The 22,179-nt window shown below is 52.7% G+C and overlaps 1 protein-coding gene across 1 annotated transcript in view; it reads left to right on the forward strand.

Moving 5' to 3' along the window:
• The first annotated feature begins 12,847 nt into the window (after window positions 1-12,847).
• The window catches only part of CCDC57 (coiled-coil domain containing 57), a 109,034-nt gene continuing 99,702 nt past the window's right edge, over window positions 12,848-22,179 (forward strand). The window contains exon 1 of the mRNA XM_052658304.1: window positions 12,848-12,908. Coding sequence (XP_052514264.1) covers window positions 12,863-12,908 — 46 coding nt within the window. The 5' untranslated portion in view covers window positions 12,848-12,862. The remainder of the gene's footprint in view (window positions 12,909-22,179) is intronic.

Raw genomic sequence — 22,179 nt, forward strand, 5'->3', positions numbered from 1 at the left:
AGGGAAGGAGTGGGTGCCATTCTGCAGTGCAGTGGAGGAGCAGAAAAGGCCAGTGGCAACCCGCCCCAGGCCTCCTCCAGTGCCTGGCCCCCCACAGTCACCCTGGGCTAGCCCCCACACCAGGCTGCCCCTTTCTGAGAAAGGAGTGGGTGGAAAGGGAAGTGGGTAGGTGACCTGGGGGGGTCCAGTAGCTCCCGGTGAGGTGGGGGACACTCTCCCTCATGACCCAACCTGCACCCTCCCCTGCAGCCCACCACACCCCTGCCAGTGCCCCCACCTGCCCCGTCTCCTGGATTCTAATTCTTCTAGTTGTTCCAAATCACAGCTGCAGGTCCCATCAGGCCCTGGAACATGCACCAAGGAGCATCCAGGGCTGCCTGCACCCCCTCCCCAGCTGCTGCAGCTCCTGGGGGGTGGGCTGTGCTCCACCGTCCCCAAGGGGAGAAGAAGTCTACCAGGCCCATCCTCATCCCGGCGTCTGAGTGGGTAGAAACCAGACTCCACTGTGCCACTATCTCCGAAAATTATCTTTGAAACCTGGAGAGACTTCTGAGGGTCTTAGCAGCAGCACCCCCAGGGAGGGTGTGGGACAGGCCCCCTGCTCCTACACAGAGCCTGACTGTAGGCGAGGGGAAGCCTTCCTGGGCCTGATGGGGCCATACAGATGGCCCATCCTTGAGCCCTGGGTGCTCCCCATGCGACTCCAGGCCCCACCCAGTCCATTCGTCCTACCCCAGGCCTGCCTGTGCCACCCAGCACTGGCTGCCACCACCCTGTGGTCAGGATCGGGGCCAGTGTAGGCTGGGTCAGTTGAAGAAAGCCAAGTCATGGGACAGGCTTGATGGCTGAGCCAGGGCCCCCTGTTGTGGGGTCTAGCTCCTGTACCGCACTGTCCTTAGGGACCTGGAAACAGGACTGTCACAGCTGGTCCTCACTCAGAGCACCCCTGGGCCACACCTTCCACGATGCAGGGTGGGGAGCCCACCTTTCCAGAAGACTCGAGGCCAGCGGTGCACGGGCCCCTCCTTGAGGCAGGCCATTCCCCTTCCTCCTTGCTTGCCCCTCAGCTTTTTCTCAGTACAAGAGCCCTGAAAAACTAACCTGTTGACCACTTGGCTGGCCCAGGCTATGGGCAGAGATAGAAACAGGCTACAGAGGCCAGATCCCTGCCCAGTCCAGCCTGATTCATCTGCCCTCCCCACCCAGTGTTGGGCATGGGGGTGAGGGTATGGGTAGGGTTTGGAGGTGTCTGTGGGGGTGGGAATAACCAACTTACTGGAAAAGACCCTGATGCTGGAAAAGACAGAAGGCAAAAGGAGAAGAGGGCAACAGAGGATGAGATGGTTAGATAGTATCATCAACTCAATGGACATGAACTTGGGCAAACTCTGGGAAATAGTGAAGGACAGGGGAGCCTGGCATGCTGCAGTCCATGGGGTCACAAAGAGTCGGACATGACTTAGCAACTGAACCACAACAAATGGGGTGGGAATGTCTGAAGTGGGGTTCTATGGGGAAATTGGGGTGTCTGTAGCAGGAATTTGAGTTGGGGGTTGTGATTGGGGGTCAGGTGGGCTCTGCCTTGGGTCCTGGTGGGTGATCTCCCTGATAGCCATTGACTTTCTCCTGCAGACCTGGCTGGTTGCTGTTCCTTGGGCCAAGCTCAGTCCCAAGAGGGGCCGCCCCATTGCCTACTCCTCCTGACCCTTCAACGGCCCGGAAGGGAGGGTATCACCTGAGAGGTGAGGAACAGCAGCGCATTGTGGGGGGCTGGGTCCAGGCAGGGGTAGCAGGCTTGGGCAGGCCAATGGCCCCTCTCCTCGGTGGCCACAGTGCCCATGCCATTAAGAGATAGGACTGAGATGGGGTAGATGCTGCTCCCAGAGCATTCAGAACCCAAGGTCAGTGGGGCCGCTGGGCAGGTGGTGCCCAAGACTCTTCTCGTGGGGTGAAGGGGCCCAGCAGAGAGGGAGCTGTGCAGGTGGCCCAGGTCAACCCTGACACACTCTGGCCTCAGTGTCCTGCCTGTAAAGTGACCACTCTTGGCAGGGCTTGAAAGCTCACCCAGTTCACCTGTCAGGGACATCCCCCTCCCGCCTTGTCGTGCAGCGGGATTGGTTGGGTCCAGGCCGGGGCTACCACGGGGACAAGCCTGCCCCGCCCCCTCACGCACCAACATCTATCTGCTGGCTTTCAGATCGAGGCCTGTCCCAGCCTGGCATCTCCCTCCATTCTTCCCAAAGCTGCCCATCACCCTGCACCCCTGATTCCCACCCCCGTGTCAACTGAGCTCTGCCTTGGGTGGCCAGTGAGGGCATCGAGGTTGGGGCACACACAGGGGACAAACAGGGGAATTCTTAAGGCCATGGGCTCTGAGGACAGTAGCCTCAGCCTTGAGGCCACTGCCACACCCTGTGGTACCCTGTGATGTTCTCAGGAGCTCTCCTCTCCCCTTCCCCCATCATAGATGAGGAAACGGGCTTGGCCCTGTGGGAGGAAGGACTCAAGTGCAGACCTGAGCCCGGATGTGGAAGAGAGGAAGCAGTGCAGGCAGAGGCAGGGCGTGGGGAGTGGGCACAAGGCCACTGGCCTGGCCAGGTATGGATGGCATGTCTGTGAGGGGTAGAGACCGGGGATGTGCAGAGCAGCGCCCGCCCTGCCCCTGCCAGATTGAGAGGCTCCCGGGACTCTTCCGTCCAGGCTCTCCTCCAGGCCTCTGCACCTCTGCGTGTGCTCTCTGTGCCCCCTTCCAGGAGAGAGCAGTGAGCCTGCTGTGGCGCTGTTACCTGGAGGGTGGCTCCTCCCCAGGTGGGACTGGGGCCAGAGCTCAGGGCCCAGGTGAGTGCGGGAGGATCCTGGCCAGGGGGAGGCAGGTCTGAGCTGTCTCAAAGCGTCCGGTACTTAGCCATGCCTTCCCTTCTGCAGGACTCTGTCAAAACACTGGTGTCAAAATGCCCTGCCTCCCTCTGCCCACATCTCTCTCTCTATATATATATATACATGTGGAGACTCAGCTCCGGGGTAGATCTCTACAAGAGAAGACAAGGAGCCTGGTGTTGAGGTCCCCTCTATACCCATAGGTGAGAGATGTTGTTATTGTCTTTGTTCCGTTGCTAAGTTGCATCTGACTGTGACCCCAGGGACTGCAGCACGCCAGGCTTCCCTGTCCTTCACTATCTCCCGGAGTTTGCTCAAACTCATGTCCACTGAGTCGAGGATGCCATCCAACCATCTCATCCTCTGTTACCCTCTTCTCCTCCCCTCAATCTTTCCCAGCATCAGGGTCTTTTCCAGTGAGTTGGCTCTTCAAATCAGGGCCCAAAGTATTTGGACATTCAGTTTTAACATTAGTCCTTCCAATGAATATTCAGGGTTGATTTCCTTTAGGATCAACTAGTTTGATCTCCTCACTGTCCAAGGACACTCTTAAGAGTCTTCTCCAGCCCCACTGTTCAAAGACATCAATTCTTTGGCACTCAGCTTTCTTTATAGTCCCAACTCTCACATCTGTACATGACTACTGGAAAAACCATAGTTTTGATTATACAGATCTTTGTCGGCAAAATAATGTCTCTACTTTTTAATACACTGTCTAAGTTGGTCATAGCTTTTCTTCCAAGCAGCAGGCGTCTTTTAATTCTGTGGCTCATCTGTGTGTTAGTTGCTCAGTCATGTCCAACTCTTTGCAACCCCATAGACTGTGGCCTGCCAGGCTCCTCTGCCCATGGAATTTTCCAGGCAAGAATACTGGAGTGGGGTGCCATTCCCTACTCTAGGGGTCATCAACCTATAAAACCCCATAAAAAACCCATCCAGTACTCATTAAGTCATCATTTCCTATTTCTTCCTCCTCCATCTTCTGGGAATTGCTAACCTGCATTGTGTCTCTGTGAATTTGCCTATTTCACATCCATCACGTAAAAAGCATCGCACGGTATGTGGCCTTTGTGTCTGGTCTCTTTCATTCGGCACAGTGTTTTCAAGGTCCAGCCACATTGTTGTCTTTATAACTTCATTCCCGTTTATGAGTGAATAATAACCTACATTTCGTTGCCCATTCATCTGTCAATGGACATTTGAGTCATTTCCAGCTTTTGGAGGTTGTGAGTAATGCCACTATGAGCTTTCCTATAAAGTTTCTGTGTGGACCTATGTTTTCGTTTCTCTTGGGCATATACCTAGGAGAGGAGTTGCTGGATCATATGATAATTCTATGTTTAACTCTTTAAGGAGCTGCCAAATTGTTTTCTAACCATACCATTCTACATTCCCACCAGCAATATATAAGAGTTCTTATTTTTCTACATCCTTACCAACTCTTGTTAGTTTTCATGTTTAAAAACTCAAAGTCATCTTACTAAGTGTGAAGTGGTATCTTATGGAAGTGGTGTCATATTGTTTTGATTTGCATTTCCCTATGACTAATGACATCATGCGAAATGCCAGGCTGGATGAAACACAAGCTAGAATAAAGATTGCCGGGGGAAATATCAATAACCTCAGATATGTAGATGACACGACTCAAATGGCAGAAAACCAAGAGGAACTAAAGAGCCTCTTGATGAAAGTGAAAGAGGAGGGTGAAAAAGCTGGCTTCAAACGCAACATTAAAAAAACTAAGATCATGGCATCAGGTCCCATCACTTCACAGCAGACAGATGGGAGGGAAAATGGAAACAGTGAAAGATTTTATTTTGGGGGGCTCCAAAATCACTATGGATGGTGACTGCAGCCATGAAATTAAAAGATGCTTGCTCCTTGGAAGAAAAGCTATGACAAACCTAGAGAGTATATTACAAAGCAGAGACATCACTTTGCTGACAAAGGTTTGTATAGTCAAAGCTATGGTTTTTCCAGTAGTCATGTACAGATGTGACAGCTGGACCATAAAGAAGGTTGAGGGCCAAAGAATTGATGCTTTTGAACTGTGAGGCTGGAGAAGACTCTTAAGAGTCCTTTAGACAGCAAGGTGATCAAACCAGTCAATCCTAAAGGAAATCAACCCTGAATATTCATTGGAAGGACTGATGCTGAAACTGAATGTCCAATATTTTGGCCCCCTGATTTGAAGAGCCAATTTATTGGAAAAGACCCTGATGCTGGGAAGGATTGAGGGCAGGATAAGAAAGGGGTGACAGAGGATGAGATGGTTGGATGGCATCATTGACTCAGTGGACATGAGTTCGAGCAAACTCCGGGAGATGGTGAAGGACAGGGAAGCCTGGTGTGCTACAGTCCATGAAGCTGCAGAATCAGACCCAACTGGGCCACTGAACAACAACAATGACTAAGGACAGTGAACATCTTTTCACGAGTTTATTAGCCATTTGTATATCTTCTTTGGAGAAATATCTATTCAAGTCTTGTACCATTTTTTCAAGTGGATTGTCTCTTTTGGTTGAGTTGTAAGAATTCTTTACATGTTCTAGAGCTTTATCATATATATGCTTCTCCTATTTCCTGGGTTGTCTCTTCACTCTCTTATATAGTCTTTTGATACAGAGAAGTCTTTTTTTTTTTCCATCTTTTTTAAATTTTTTTTATTATTTTTAAAAATTTTTATTTTTACTTTATTTCAAAGAAGTCTTATATTTGTTTCTTGGGTTGTTGTGTTTTTGGTGTCATAGCTAATAATTCATTGCTATGAAGATGTACCCCTATGTTTTCTCCCAAGAATTTTATGGCTTTAGCTCTTAGGTGTTGGCTGTTGAGTGCTGAGTAGATTTTGTATATGGTGTGAGATGGGGATTAGACTTTATTATTTTGTACACGAAGATCCAGTTGTCCCAGCACCACGTGTTGATCTATTACTTTTGTAATCACAATAATAGATTTAAAAAAATAAGCCTCTTCTTGTGTTTAAACTGGAGTAGATGTTGCTGAGCAAGGACAACCCTTTGGATCTAGAGGCTGTCCTGGTCTCCCCTTCCTACTCCTGGGGCAGTAGAGCCCTGCCCCAGTCCTTTGTCCCTTCCAGCACTTGCACTTCGGTGGGCAGATCATCAGCCTCAAGCTGGAGGCCTTAGTGATGGGCATGGAGCAGGAGGCAGGCTCGCCTGGGTGCTGCGGGAGGAGCAGCCCACGTGGCATAAAGGGTGTGGGTTGTCTGCAGCCTTGGCCACGGCAAAGGCCACTGGCTCTGCAGGGCTGATCCAGCCTGGGGAAGACAGACCAGGTCAGGCAAGGCCGTCAGAGAGACCCATCTCTCCCTGGGATCGGGAACCAGTGGATGGGGGCACAACCTTCCCCTCTTAGTCCAGCCTTTTGGTCTGGAGGCTGGGTAGGGCGTGGCTCCCAGGGTTTGCCCTCTCCCTGCCCCCACCGGCTTCCCCACCCCTTTGGATCCAGTCACCACCACCCCCACTTTTCCTCCCACTTGCTTCATTCCACCTGTCCCACAGGTAGCCACTGGGGCTCTGCCATCTCTGCCCCATCCTGGGCTGTGGGCTGGGGGCAGGAAGGGGGTCAAGGCTCCCTGTGGCCCTTCTTGGAGCCAGTCTAGGTCCTAGGGGTTGGAACCGTCACTTTATGCTCCCTACTGGCTGGACCCCCCCCCCCCCATCTCCCTATTTGCTCCTTGTATCCACACACTGCCCTCTCCCTGGGTCCTCCCAGACCTGTGCCCTCCAGGCCCCACAGGCAACCCTTCCAACCTTGGTCCCCACTACCCATTCCTCCCTCCTTTCCTCCTGGAGGCCACTCTGTCCAGGGACCCGATGGACAGCTCCTCTATCTGCTGCTCGCCGATCTCCCTCCGGAGGTCCTCCGGGTCCTGCAGGCTCAGGGGTTGCTGCTGTGGGACGTCACCTCCCTGTGCCCCCGCCCGCCTCACCTGTTGCTGTTTGCCCCGACCTGGGGCCTGAGTGAGGCGTGGCTAAGAGCGGTGGAGTGGCCAGCCAGGGAAGGACTGGGGGCTGGAAGACCACTGGGGGCTGGCGGAGGGAGTCCCTCTGCTGGTGGGTCTGGCACAGCCATCTCAGCCAGGGGCTTGGAACAGAGCTGGCAACCACACAACCTGTGCTGGCAGCGGCTGCTCACGTGGCCAGGCTAACCTGCGACTGCACCCACTCTCCAGGTGGGGCACGAGGCCCCTTCCCAGGTCTGGGCAGCCGAGGAGGCTGGCTGAGCCCAACACAGCGCAGACTCCCGCTCACTTGGGTACCTTGCCTGGGGGGCACCTTGCCCAGGGGGCACCTGGCAAACGCTTATATTCCACATTCCTTGTCCAGTTCCTGACCCCCAAGCGCAGTGGTGCTTTCTTAGACCCCATCCTCTTTCTCTGGCCATCTTGGGGTAGCTCTGTCCCCTCTCAGGGCCCCCGAGACAATCCTCCTGTTCGTGACCCCAAGGCACACTTGCTTCCCAGGCTCCCTGAGGACCCTCAGTGCCCTGGGCCCCTTGCACAGTGGGCCTCCCCCTGGAGTCTCTCTTTCCCCCACTCCCATACCTGAGCCCGGGTAAGTCCTGCAGCGCCTCAGACCTGGGCCATGGCCCCCCAATCCTGGGAGAGCTTTGCCTGCTCTGGGGTCTGGAACGGTGCCCGGAACAGAGCAGGCACTTCATGAATGCAGGTGAGTGAGGACATTCAGGGAAGGGCGCCTCCACACACCGTCCAGCCTCCTCTCCACCCCCGTAGCCCATTTGCCATGCAGCGGCCAGAGGGAGCCTCCCAACCGCCCCCCTGCCACACACTCCCCACCCCCGCCAGGCCTCTATCTTTCTTCATCGGCCACCATTCAGGCCTCACTCAGATGGGCTGCCTGGTGGCCCAGACAACTTAGTCCTGGCCATGCACTCAGCCCCTGACCTTACTTTGGCCAACTGTCTCAATCTTACCCTTGCCGGGGATCTGCCTACTTGATTAGGGGTGAGCTGGGTGTGGGTTTTTTGATCATCGGTTTTGCTGTCTAGGGCTCCAACTTGGCTCACCTGGGCTGCCTTCTCTGAGGTGGTATCCAGATTTATAGCTCCCCACTCACCCCCTAATCTCAACCTGGAGCATCTCAGCCCCAGGGGACTGAGGTCATGCCCCAGCCCCTGCCTGGCCCCTAGAGGCCTGGGAAAGTCCTCCTGAGGTGGGAGATGGATGTCGCAGCCCACCCTGCACTTGGCTTTCACCAAGCCAGCATGGACGGCTGGAGGACACAGCCAGGTGTTGGCAAGGAGCCAGGCCAGGAGCCACTGAGGGGCTGAGAGAGTGGACCGGGCTTTCTGCCAGGCTGAGTGTCGGTGCAGCCACTGAGAGGAAAGGCCTTGCTCAACCTTCCTGCGCCGACCGCAGCCCTCCTCCTCCCGGTGACTCAGCACAGCTCGGCGGAATGCCTGGGGGCGCTCAGGGGCGGGCAGGACACAGCCAGTCCCTTGCCCCTTGAGCGCCCCTTGGTTTCCAGGAAGGCATGTGAGTGGGTCCTGTCCCCGCTCTGCTTGGCCACTCCAGCTCCCGGCCTCCCTCACCTTTGGATGCCTCACTTTCACCCCAGAGTGTGGACCTTATGGTCTCTGGGGGTTTGGTGACTGGAATTCCTCAGCCCAGAACCCCCCAGCCCAGAACCACCCTACGGGCTGCAGTGGACAGCAAAGTGAGGTGGACACCAGCCCCCCAGGCAAGGCGGCTGTGGGGGTCAGTTGACCTGGTGAGGCACACCCCCTCTTGGTTCCCACTCATCGGGCAGCTTGTCCCTTTGACATCGGTCTCACAAGGAATACCCTCCTCTGTCCTGCCCACATCCAGAGCCCGGCTTCTGCCTCCAGGCCTTGACCTCTAGGAAATGGCTACCTTGGGCCCCCTCTCCACTCATCTCTTCCAGGAGTGCTGTGCTTGCCACCAGAGGCCCTTCCTGGTTGTGGGCCATGAAGATGCCCTCCCCTGCCCCAGTTTGCTGCCCAGTTCACAAGTCATCGCTTGTTTGGGGACGTGGGCAGGGACCATCCAGCTGGCTGACCATGGCCTGGCACATACTTGGGGGAGGGGTGAAGGACATCTCCCACAAAGCCCCCACTGGTCCCTATTTCCTTGGGACCACAAGGATTGGCCCAGCCCCTTCTGGAAGTCCACTGGGGCACTCAGAGGCCCAGGCAGCAGGTAGAAGCCTGGCCTTTCCTGCCCTGGGGCCTGTGAGCAAGTGGGTAGGTCCTTGCAGCCCAGCACAGGCACCTTCCTAATCTGAGGGGAAAGACTTGCTCAAGGCCATGTGCCCAAGCTGGCCCCACCCAGATCCCTGTGATTTTGGGGACCCCATGAGAGGCCTGCAGTAGGGTTCCCACTGTGAGATCATCTCCCAGCACCATGAGAGCCGTGGGCAAAAATTGGAGGAAGGACCTGAAGTCATGGGGCAGTCAGAACCGGGACCTCGACAGGCAGCTCTTTGTTCTTTCTGCCACCACTAGGGGGCACTGTCCTGGGAGGGCATCCAGCTGCCAGGCCAGTCTGCCCACACAGGGGTCACTCAATGATCACCCAGAAACAGGACAGGCAACGTTCCAGGATCTGGGGGCCAAAGCTCAAGTCCAGCCCTTTGATGGGTGGCCATCCTGCTTTATGCCACCCCACAATGAGCTATCCTGCCACCCAGTGTTGACATCTGCTCTGAGCTTAGGTGTGTGTGGCGGGAGCGGGGCGCCAATGGGAGCAAAATGGCTGACCACCCCCGCCCCAGGCTGGCAGCCTTGGCCCACTCCTGAGGACCCCTGGCCTCAGTTTCCTCATCTGTAAAGTGTGGAGAGTTCTAGAATCACCCGAGCGTGGCTATGAGGGCTGCATGAGATATGGGCGCCATCCCAGATGACATACTGGGAAGCAGGGCCCCTCAGAGCCCACTGGCTTCTCAGGAAGGTCCAGCACTAGCTCTTTGCCAGCCCTTCAGTGGCCCTGCAATGTTTTTATTATCCCACAGGCATTGTGCCCTCATAGGCTCCCACTGTATGCTTGGGGTGCAGGGGCAGTTTGATCCTGGCTTTGCTGGTCACGGAGGTGCTGGGCAAGGAGTTAACCTAAACCTCCACCGTTCTGTTACCACATCTGTGAGTATAGGGTGGCCTGTGGGGAACTGGCCCTGGAGAGCTATCATCCCAGGGGAAGCAGTCTGTAGTGGGTTGAATGGTGGCCCCAAAAAGTTGTGTTCTGGTCCCAGTACTTCAGCATGTGACCTTCCTTGGAAACAGAGACTTTTAAAAATATATTTATATATTTGGCTGTTCCAGGTTTTAGTTGCTGCACGCAGGATCTTCAGTTTCATTGTGGCATGAGAGATCTTTAGTTGCAGCATGTGGGATCTAGTTCCCTGATCAGGTATTGAACCTGTGCTCCCTGTATCGTGAGTTGTGGAGTCTTAGCCACTGGACCATCAGGGAAGTCACTGGAAATAGGATCTTTATAGATGTAATTAGTTAAGATGAGGTCACATGGGAGCAGGGTGGCTCTAGCCCAATAGGGCTGGTGTCTTTGGAAAAGAACCTGTGAAGACAGACCTGGGAGGAAGGCCACATGATGAAGGTGGAAGAGAGTGGAGTGATGTGCCAATGGGCTGAGGGGCAGCAAGGATAGCGCCACTAGATACCTGAAGCTGGAAAGGGTGGGTCAGGATTCTATCCAGGGCCTTTGGAGGGAGCAAAGCCCTGCAGACACCTTGATTTGGGTTTGTGGCCTCCCGAACTGTTGTCTCATGCCCCGTTTGTGGTCACTGTGTGGCCCCAGGACAGACACATGGTCCGTCAGCACTGGCTACAGTGTGGTTGCAGCAGGCTGGCTGAAAAGTCACCTGCCTTGAAGGGTGGGCAGAGGGCACTCTGGGTGGAAGAGGGGGTCTGGTCTGACTGGCAGGATGGTGGGCAGGTCGGGGGAGACAGACTGGGAGAATGTTGGGTCTGGCCTGACCTGTGGGAAGATCGGGCAGGGAGCTGGGTAGAGAGTGATCAGTGTGTCCCTTCTCCCCTTCCACGAGCATCTACTGAGCTCCTGGACATGGGGCACAGTTAAGGGGCCGAGCTCCAGAGCCCAAGTGGACAAAGTTGCCATCCCTAGTGGGGCTGTGGGCCCACCAGAAGTGACCAGGCCCTTCCCAGGGTGGTGAGGGCCCACCACCGGCCTCTATCATTCTGGGAGGGAGCGCGTGATGTGCAGGGGCAGGGGAGTACCATCCCTCTCTGGGCCCAGCACCCCAAAAGCCTTATTTGGGGCTCAGGTGAGGGAATCAGAGGTTCTGGGATATTGGGCGATTGAAGTGGTAGAAGCTGGCCCCACCATAGGAATCGAGGGCCACCCTTAGGGTTAGTGCCCAGGGTCAGGGTCAGGATGGGGTTTATTGCAGGGACAGGGTTATGGTTGGGTGGGTCAGGGTTAGGGGGTAGAATTCGTGTTGGTGAAGTCACAGAGTTAGGGTCAAGGTCAGGGCTCAGGTTAGGGTTAGTGTTGGGGTAACTGGAGGGAGAAGGTCATGGTGGGGTTGGTCAGGTTTCAGAACGTGGATGGTGAGGTACAGAACTCCTGTTTGTTGTTAGGATTTATTTTTATTCAAAAGTGTGTATCCTCTTGGCCCTTTTGGTTTACACACACACACACCCCAGAGCCCCTTCACTGGGGCTGACCCAGCACACATGTATTTCATATGTTGTTTCTGATCCTCAAATCCACGGGGAATGGAAGGCATTATCTCTACTTTATGGAGAAGAGCAAACAGTCCCAGAAAACTGTAACAAGAGGAGTGGGCCTGGGGTTTGAAGCTGGACTGCCCTCTGAAGCTGGGCTGGGGGCAGTGAGGCTGCCCAGGGCCTATGGGATATAGGTTAAATGTCATGCGGATCCTCTGTGGCTTCCCCAGGCAGGAAGGTGGCTATTTTCACATGGTTTCTGTGCACTGATAGGATCACTTCTTCCATTTTCAAGGAGGCTTGAATTATTGATCTGCCTGACGTTTAATAACCCCTGGACCTCCCTCTAAGAGCTGCCTCTTAAAGCAGAGCCTTTCTTACTATTAACTGTGTTGAGAGGTCTGGTAGGAACAGCTTGAGGACTGGCCCTGTGCAGCTAGAATGCCATCAGGGTGGAGAAAACACAGATGGAGAGGAGAGGCTGGACCAAAGATATGTCCCCCTCTCTGCTGCCACCACTGCCTCTGTGCCCATTACTTCCTGGAGCTCCACGGTGCGATTGCCCAGGCAGGCTGAACATTTGTTTGGACAACTGGTCCTCTTCAGCTCCAGTAGACCTTCAGATACTGGGGAAGAGGGTCTCTAAGTATGGGGGCAGTGACATAATGGTTTGCTCGTTGCCTCTGTGAGGTGTTTTTGTTTTTGTTTTTTTAACTCGTAACTGGACACACAAACAGCAAAGCACACAGGTTATGAGTGCACACAAACATGAATTCTCATAAGCCAAGCACACAGTGCAACAGTGCCCAGATCAAGGGCGCTGGCCAGAAAGGCCATCCTGCCATCCTGAGCCCCGCTAATCCCGGACACGCAGAGCTCACTGCTTGCCCGCCTCTCCTGGGTCCCCCTCGCAGTGTCTGCCTGTTTCACTGCCGGAGGATCCACGCGTGAAGACGCAGTTCTCGTTGTCTCGGACTTTTACTCCGCTCCACGCCCACGTGCAGCCTGGGCCCCTCCCCTCCCAGGTACTGCTTCCTGTAGGCCCCACCCCGACCCGTCAGAGCCGCCAACAGCTTCGGGGCTACGAGACCGGCGGGATCGCGGAACCCGGCCACCTGCCATCCGATAGTCCGAAACCTTCCTCGTTTGGTGTACCTGCGCGCGCGGGCGGGGCGCGAAGAATCCGGAACCAGATGTCAGGGCTCCGTTTCCGGCCGGCGGAACCCGAGCGCTGTACCGAGAGCGCCCGGACGGCGGCCGACAGACTCAGGTTACCATGGCAACGCGGAGGGACAAGAGGCTGCTCGGGGCCAGTGTTCCAGGTGAGGCGCGGGCGCGGGGGCGACGCGGCGAGGCGCCAAGGGGCCTCAGGGGCCGGCGACGCGAGAAGCTGTGGCCCTCTGGGTCGCTTTTCACGGGCGTCGTCTCTTTTCTTGGAAAAACCCGAGACCTCCAAGTCCTGCCAGACGCCGCGCACTCCCTTGAGGCCACCCTGCAGGGCTGTGGGCGCGAGAGTGGTGCCGGGCCCGCGGAGCCCGGTACGCAGAGCCCGCCGGGCCCTTTTCTGAAGCGCGCGCGTCGCGTGCGGGGTGGGAAGGCTAGGGCATTCGTCGGCGCCACGCTTTGAGTGCTCTGCGTTGTTGTTCGACTCCTTCAGGAACCTGAAGACGTGGGCGCTGCAGAGATGGGAGAGTTTACCGGTTCCACAGCCAGTGAGGACAGGTTCAGACCCAGGCAGCCTGGTCCAGAGTAACTAAAGAAAAAAAATTGAGATTTACAAAAGAGTTGCAGAAGAAGTATAAAGATTGCCTCGGTACTTTTACCAAGGTGCCCCCAAATGTTAATCTCCTATGTTACCATAGTTCTTTTTAGCAAACTGAGGAAACTTAACTCATACAAAACCATGATCTAATGTACAGGATTTATTCAGACTCAGCAGTTATCCCACGGATGACTTTTCTCTTTTACAAGATCCAATCCAGGACCGTCCGTGTTTTCTTTCTTATTCTTTAATCTGAAGCGCTGCCTCAGTCATTCCTTGACTTTTATGAGTCAATTATTTTGTAGAATGCCCCTCAGTTTGGGTTTATCTGATGTTCCTTTATGATTACTTTTAAGTTATGCATTTTTGGTAAGAAAAACCTTACCTGTGAAATTGTGTTTTTCTCTGCATCTGATCAGAAGTCGTATAATGTCGATTTGTCCCATTACTGCTGATACTAACTTTGGTCGTTTGTGTTAGGAGATGTCTACAAGGTGTTTCCATCATTGAGTTACCATTTTTCCCGTGGGGAGTTACTTTGAAAGTGTGTAAATATATTGTTTAAAATCACTAATTTTAGCATCCAGAAGTGAGCATTTTCTGAAACAATTGTAAGTGTTGCTTTTGCCACAGAGTGATTTTTTCATTTCCATTATTTTTACTTTCAAGTTGGAATTCTACTGTAAGGAAGAACCTTCCATATTTTAAGTTACTCAGTTATTTATCTTGGCATGGACATTTTAATTTATTTCATAGGTTATAGACCATTACTAAGGGCTTCCAAGGTGACTCAGTGGTAAAGAATCTGCCTGCCAATGCATGAGACACGAGAGATGGGGGTTCAATCCCTGGGTCAGGAAGATCCCCTGGAGCAGGAAACCCACTCCAGTATTCTTGCCTGGAAAATTCCATGGACAGAGGATCCTGGCTGGCTACAGTAATGGGGTTGCAAAGAATCACCCAAGACTGAGCATGCACACACAGAAATCCATTACTGTCATTTATTTTGTTGCTCTGTTGTGCAGATTTGGCCCATTCAGGTTGGCTTCCGTGTCCTTTTTAGCCTATCCCCAACATTTTGAGCACTTCCTTATTTTCTGGTACCATAGGATATTCTGGACTCAATCTTGTGCTTTCCTTGACATAACCTGGAATCAGAAATTTCTCTAAGGAGTGTTGGTTCCTTTTAATTTAGAAGATTTTTTTTTTTTTGAAACCAAGATCTTTGGAGGTGTGCTCGTTGCTACTGGAGGGTTATTACTTTTTGGCTTTCTCAATGGGCAGCACTAGGAAGCATAAATTTGTGTACACCCTATACATCTGTATCTATTTCTATATCCGTATATCTGTATATGTATTCAAAACTGAGTTTATACCTCCAATTTCAATCCGTCACCACAGGGTTCCTTCTATTAATACCTCCCTTTTTGCTCTCCAACTCCGGCTCCCATTGCCTCAGTCTGGTCTGGTCTTTGTCCCCCAGTCATGTCTGACTCTCTCCAACCCCAGGGACGATCGCCCACCAGGCTGCTCTGTCCATGGAATTCTCCAGGCAAGAATATTAGAGTGGGTTGCCATTTCCTTCTCCAGGGGATCGTCTCGACCCAAGGATCGAACCCACATCCCCTGCACTGGCAAGCAGATTCTTTACTGTGAGCCACAGGGGAGCCCTATTGTCCTCAGTATGCTTAACGTTTTTGCTCAGTCCTAGACCACATATAGTTTCAGTATTGCCAAGCCATATTTCTGTGAAAAACAAACCTACTTAAGTAGAGTATGATATTTGCATGTGATTTTTTTTTCTTTAAATATATAGTCAAAATCTATTTTACAAAGTTGCCTTAGTGTATTTATGTTATTAATTTGTAATAAAGTTAGGTTCATTTGTTTCTGGTTATATTTCACTTTGAGTCCTTATTGATTCCACCCCCTACCCCCACCTCCTATGCTGTGCAGTTTGTGGGATCTTAGTTCCCCAACCAGGGATTGAACCTGGGCCCTCGGTGAAAGCACAGAGTCCTAACTACTGGACCGCCAGGGAATTCCCAAGTCCTTATTGATTTTAAGTCTTGGTATGTGAAACATTTATGTGGTTCTAAAAGTATGAGCAGATTATCAGCTCTTAACTACAGACTGTTCAATTTATCGCCTATCATTTATTTGCTTTTTTGGGCGGGGTGGGGGAGGCATGGGAATTTGGCGGCTGTAAATTCGGATTAAAAAAGCGCTATATTCTCCTCACTTGAGCAGTATCCCTCATCCCCAGCAAGTTCCAGTGGTGGAATTAAGATCCATCTGCTGTTCTTCTCTCACCTTAGGTTTTACAAGTGGTTGTGGGTACTAGTCAGTGAAGGACAGGAGTCACAGGCCCATAATTTTCACCCTCTCGATCCCCGTAATGATCTCCTGTACTGAGCTTCGTTCACTCGGGGGTTCCAGAGGGTGCCAGCCTTGAATCCTTTGTCCCGAATACAGAGATGAGCCACCTCTGGACTTTCTTTCAAGTCCCACAAACATTTTTCATAGATTGAGCTTATTAAATATATTTACAGAGCCACCAGTAAGACAGCATTCTGTATCTGACTTTGAGCCTTTACAAATGGCGTTTTGTGTAACTGCTTAGGTTTAATTGAGGTCATGCAATGTATTTTCAGTTAAGTACTTGTCAATGTTTATTATAAAACAGTTGCTCTGAGTTTTTGGTCAGATGAACAAAAGTATGATCAGTTCCATTGTGATGTCTGCAGTCAGGTAGCCGGTGAGTTCCTCTCTGACTTGGACGTGTATTTCTCTAATGACTTGGTCATCTTGGCAAGGGCTGAGATTGGCAAGGACAGAATCATTCTCCCAGACTCCTGCCCTATACATCTGGCTCGCAGTCCCAACAGGCAGCATGCCAGAGAGGTGGGGCCCTGCCAGGGCAGAGCAGGGCAGGGCAGGCCCCTCTGCAGAGCCCACTTGGCTTGGAAAGCTTTTTCTCTTCCATGGAGCTCCTTTTCATAATTCCTTAGGACTCATCCTTTGCCCCAAACTCTTTTTAAGTATGATACTGGCTGTCAGGAGATGCTTGGCCATGCATCCTCCTTGCAGCCCTTTCCCTGTTGTTATCCATGAAGAGACACCTCTGAATCTCTCACTGCCTGGACACGCCGACTTATGAGCCTTTTTCTCGCTGGTCCCTTTGATCTGGCAAGGATGGTCAACCACTGCAGCCCACTGCTGGGTTTTGGGTAAGAGAGTGAGTGAGTGCCCAAGCTCTTCCACACTGTCTGCTGTCTACTGTGTAGCCTGGCAGTGTCGGTGCACCAGGGGTGCATTCCAACTCACTCAGGACTGAGGTGTTCTTCCAGATGGGGCTTCTGCTGCTTGTGTCTGTCTGTAGCCTGCAAACTTTCCATGTTTGGGAAACCAAGGCTTTCATGAGGAGTAATTTCCCTCTTCCTAAAACCCAGGCGTTTCCAAGTGCCTTTTAGAACTGACAGATTACTCCTCTTTAGATTAAAAAAAAAAACCCAAAGTTTAGAAAGCTCAGCATTTTACAGATGAGAACATCAGAGTGATGAGACGACCTAGCATAGTCGCGCTGAGCCCACTGGTTCTCTTTGAAGACCGTGAGTACCGTGGGCCAAGCTGAGTTGACAGCAGGCTCCCCACCTACCACCTACCAGTTTCCCCAGTTTTGTTTGGTCCCTCCCGGAAACTGGATGTTTGCTGGGGATGCCTGCTGGCTGACAGACAGACTGGGTCCAGATTTTGAATCCAGTGTTTAATAAAAGCTGTTCATCTCAGCCTCAGCGCTTTTAGGATTTATAACGGAAGCAGGGCAGGCTGTCTGTTGGAGTAGGAAGGAAAGGAGCGCGAGCGCCAGGCATGTCGGGGTGCAGTGGAGCGCGCACAGTAGCAGCTGGTTTCTTTCCGGGGATTTTGTTTAGTTTTTGGCAGTGCTGGGTTCTCACTGCTCTGTGGGCTTTTCTCAGGTTGCAGAGAGCCGGGGCTACTCTCTAGTTGCAGTGTGCGAGCTTCTCATTTCGGTGGCTTCTCTTGTGGAGGATGGGCTCTAGGACATGCTGGCTTCGTCAGTTGCGGCACGTGGGCTCGGCCCACGTGTGACTCGCTGGCTCTAGAGCACAGACTCAGTAGTTGCGGCACACAGGCTTAGTTGCTGTGAGGCGTGTGGGATCTTCCCGGATCAGGGATCATACCCGTGTCTCTTGCATTGGTAGGCGGATTCTTTACCACTGAGCCACCAGAGAAGCCCCTTAGGTGTCTTCATATACTGTGCCAAACAGGTTGAACTTTTTTTTCAACAAGGCCATGTGCCGTGGGCACAGTATCACGTGATCAGATTTTTATACTAGAAACGTAATTCCCATGGGTGACTGTGCGATCGGTGCATTCAAGAGGCAAGCCTACGAGAGTCCTCAGAAGAGGGAGCCCTATTGACCTCACAGACCTTGGCCTGCTGTCTCCATAAAGAACCATACTGATGACTCATGGGCACTTCATCAACGATAACAGTAGCATCAGTATCCTTTGAAGTTGTATATTTGCTTAAAAACTGATTCTTTGCCTGTGATAGTGCAGAGGTATGTGGGTGGCCTGTGAATGCATGATTTCTGCTGACAAGTGAGTCCTGTGCCAGACCCAGAACTCGCTAGGCCACCCACCAGCTCACACTCACACAGCCCCACCATAGGCAGTTGGGTTTGTGCATATGTTGGGGTTTGTGGGAGGCCAGCCATTAGATGTCCCGTTAGCGTGGGTGAACCTGAAATTTTGGAGGTCACCGAGTCACCTTGTTATCTCACACTGGACTTCGCCTGAACTTGGTGGCCAACCTGACCTGCCGGAACCCTGGTTTCCCAGTGGTCCTGGGCCCCCTGCACCAGGGGAGGGGCCACAGCTGAGCAGGATGTGAGCCTTGTAGAGGCTAAGCAGAGCCACTTCCTGCCATTTCCTGCTGGAGGCTGGGGCCTCCAGCCACTCCCAGAAGTTACCTCCTCCTGCCTTTGTTCCCGTGCATCTCTGTCTTGTCCCAGCAAGGATGACAACTCGTTGGGGTGGGGACCTGGCCCCTATGTTTCCAGCAGGTGAAACAGCTCCTGACATGTAGTGAGTGCTGAATAAATACTTGTTAAATGAATAAATGAATGGATTTAAGAAAGGTTGCTATGTCTGTGTGAATTTTACATTACTTAATATCATGTTTCTCTGGCTACAGTGATACACATCCTGCATGGAACAGAAGCAAGCATTTGTTCTCTGCTTCAGTGTGCCAGGAATTGGGGAACAGAACAGTGTACCTGGGACATACATCAGGACATACTTGGGGAATCCTCTCAGCTGTCTGCATTGGGGAAATACTTAGCACCTGATTGAATTTGAAGCCAATAACTCCAGTTTTTTTTTACTGAATTCAAAACTTGTTAAAGTGAATGTTGCTTTTCCTGTAGTTCATTGATACCTCCAGTAACACCTGTAAAGCTCAAGTAATTGTCCATCTAGAGGGACCGGAGCTGAAGGGTGAGGGCTGGCGATCAGAGTGTGGGGGGCTAGGGTATTTTGGAGTGGGGGAAGCCATGGATGGGGTGGCAGAGGTGGGCCAGGCAAACCCAGTGGATGCAGGGCTGTCCTCTGTGGTGGAGCGCACAGGGCTTTGGGCACTTTAAGGAAGCCGAGCCTTTGGAGGAGGAAGGGTTTGGAAGGCCCCTGGGGAGCAGAGATACCTGCCTTCCTCCAGTTCCTCTGCTCTAGCCCCAGAGCCCCACGTTTATGATTGTCCTGGGATAGTTTTTTTTTCCATTTAGTTATTTAGTACATACTTTTGAGCGCCTCCTGTGTGCTGGAGTTCCAAGTATGGGATACCATGTGGAACGTGTAGGAAAGAATGGCACATAAGCAGTAAACCACCGTCTCCTGATAAGTGCCAAGCAGAGAATTTGAATGTGAATAGGGCTCCGTCCTTGCACCAGTTTTGGTTGAAGATTTGGGAGGATTTCCTGGAGTAACACTTGAGTTGGTCTCAGTGACAGGAAGGAGCCTACATGCCAGTTTCCAGGCAGAGGGGCAGCTGACTGACAAGAAAGATTAGGCACCTCCCAGCCCTGAAGGTGGTGATCCAGGTGTTGTAAGTGGACTGAGGAACAGGAAGCCCTTGTCGGTGTGGTGGGAAGGGAAGAAGGGAAGGCTTTTTTTTCCCAACCCATCCCTTTGGTGGCCATAAAAGGGCAGGTGTGTAGCAGAGGCGCCAGTTCAGGGTCTGGAGTCAGCGAGGCTCCAGGTGAGAGATGATGGCGGCTGAAGGGTGGCCTGGTGGGTGAGAGACAGCAGGAAGTCCAGGCTAGTTCTGGAGGGGAGTGCCATTGACAAGCTGAGGGCTACGGGGGCAGGGGCACACAGAATCAAGGGTAGCAGGCCCCGGGGTCTCCATCAGGTGCCTGTGTGTAGGGTGAGACTGCCTAGCAGGAGTGGGCGTGGAGGCTGCAGCTCTGTCCAAGGTCACCCCGGTGCAGCTCTCCTCTGCTGCAGAGCCCTGGGGGGAGGCCACCACGTGCTCCTGGTTAGGATAGCGCTGTCAGGACACTTGCTTCCTCCTCCCTCCCTGCTCTCAGTCAGAAGGCCTGCTTGCTCCCTGAGGCCCCTCGTCGGGGGGTGCTTCCTCCGCCATGCATCATCAGCACACGCATTATCTTACTCAGTTTCCACACTGACTGCCGGGGATTAGTGCCGGCCCCGTGGGATGCCCGTGGCAAGTCCAGGTTGTCGTCTGTGCTTCTCCCGGCTGCTCTGAATCAGGACAGGAGCCCTCTCCTCAGGTTCAGTAATGTCCCAGAGCAGCTCACAGAACTCTGGGAAGTGTTCACGTACCAGATCACCGGTTTATTGTAAGTGGACACAACTCTGAGCGGCCAGATGGAAGAACTGTACAGGACAAGGTGAGCGGGAGGGGCTGGGAGCTCGCACCCCCTCTCTCCCAGCATGCTGTCCTCCATGTCTCCACACCTTCACCAGCCTAGAGGCTCTCCAAATCTGGTAGTTGAAGGATTTTTATGGGTGCTTTTGAAACCGTGCGTAATAATTAGTCAAGCCCGTTCACCTGCCATCACTGATCAAGGTGGTTTTAAGACTTGGATATCCTGCCAGCAACATGTAACCTAAACAATGTTTGCCTGAGTTGTTTTCCGGGACTTGGAGTCAGCTGCATCTAGTTTGAGCTGAGCCAGTTAAGACTGGATAGGATCGCTGACCCTCCAAAAGGACAAGTAGGAATGTCCGCTTGGTGACCTTTTGACGTCGGAGAGTCGAAAACCCCACCCTCAACACGTGCAGGGGAGGACTTCCCTGAGGGTCTGTCTGGCCCCTGGTCCCTGAAATTACTGAGCCCGCACGCTCTGGAGCCCGTGCACCACAACTCGAGAGACGCCTACACCTCGCAATAAAATACCCTGCATGTCGCAACTAAGGCCTGATGCAGCCACATGAGTTAATGAATTTAAAATAAGCTTACGAAAGCATGCAGAGGCCTGTATCCTAGTGTGTAACTAGGATACTGTGGATAATAATAACTAGGATGACTGTGAAGATCGATTACCAATCTTCTTCTTCTTTTTAGTATTGACTTATTTGACTGCACTGAGTCTTAGTCATTGCTCGCAGAATCTAGTTCCCTGACCAGGGATTGAACCCAGGCGCCCTGCATTGGGAGCGCAGAGTCTTAGCCACTGGACCACCAGGGAAGTCCCATTTTTCAATCCCCTTTCCTCACGCTCCCCACACCTCTGACCCCCCTGCCTCTATTCCTGATCTCATAAATACCCCAAGCCGCCTCTGGGGAGGTGGATTTGAAATCCACTGGTCGCTTGACTGTCTTGCAAATAAAGACTGCAAACCTTTTTGTCTAAGGGAGGTTTGTTGTATGGGGGCAAAATGAACCTAGTTGCCAGCCAGGAGGTTAAGTCCAGAGGGACTTTTTACCTGTGGCTAGTTGGCCCCTTGCCTGTCCTCAAAGACTGTGGACAAGTCTGAGCAGCTGCCCGGTCTATTTTTTTCCAGGGACTAGCCCCTGAGTCTCCCCAGGAAGGTGCTGCTGAGATATGGTGCTTAGTTTTGTTTTGCAGCAAACAGACAGGTTTTGGGTTTTGGGTATCTGGGTTTGGAAGATGTCTTTTGGTTGAGTAACCTCCTTTAAAGAAATGCACTTGTGCCTAGATTGTTTGGCTGCTGCTGCTGCTGCTGCTAAGTCGCTTCAGTCATGTCCAACTCTGTGCCACCCCATAGACGGCAGCCCACCAGGCTCCCCCGTCCCTGGGATTCTCCAGGCAAGAACACTGGGGTGGGTTGCCATTTCCTTCTCCAGTGCATGAAAGTGAAAAGTGAAAGTGAAGTTGCTCAGTCATGTCCAACTTTTCGCAACCCCATGGACTGCAGCCCACCAGGCTCCTCCATCCATGGGATTTTCCAGGCAAGAGTACTGGAGTGGGGTGCCAGCCCCTTCTCCGGATTGTTTGGCAGTCCTATGCAAATCATGGGTTGGAGGCCAATCTGGCAGGATTTTGACAATCCTGACCAGATTATTCAGGCTATTCAGTTCAGTTCAGTTCAGTCGCTCAGTTGTGTCCGACTCTTTGCGACCCCATGAATCACAGCACGCCAGGCCTCCTTGTCCATCACCAACTCCCAGAGTTCACTCAGACTCACGCCCATTGAGTCAGTGATGCCATCCAGCCATCTCATCCTCTGGCGTCCCCTTCTCCTCCTGCGCCCAATCCCTCCCAGCATCAGAGTCTTTTCCAGTGAGTCAACTCTTCGCATGAGGTGGCCAAAGTACTGGT

This window comes from Budorcas taxicolor, chromosome 19 (assembly GCF_023091745.1).
Source record: "Budorcas taxicolor isolate Tak-1 chromosome 19, Takin1.1, whole genome shotgun sequence".
Classification (NCBI taxonomy): domain Eukaryota; kingdom Metazoa; phylum Chordata; class Mammalia; order Artiodactyla; family Bovidae; genus Budorcas; species Budorcas taxicolor.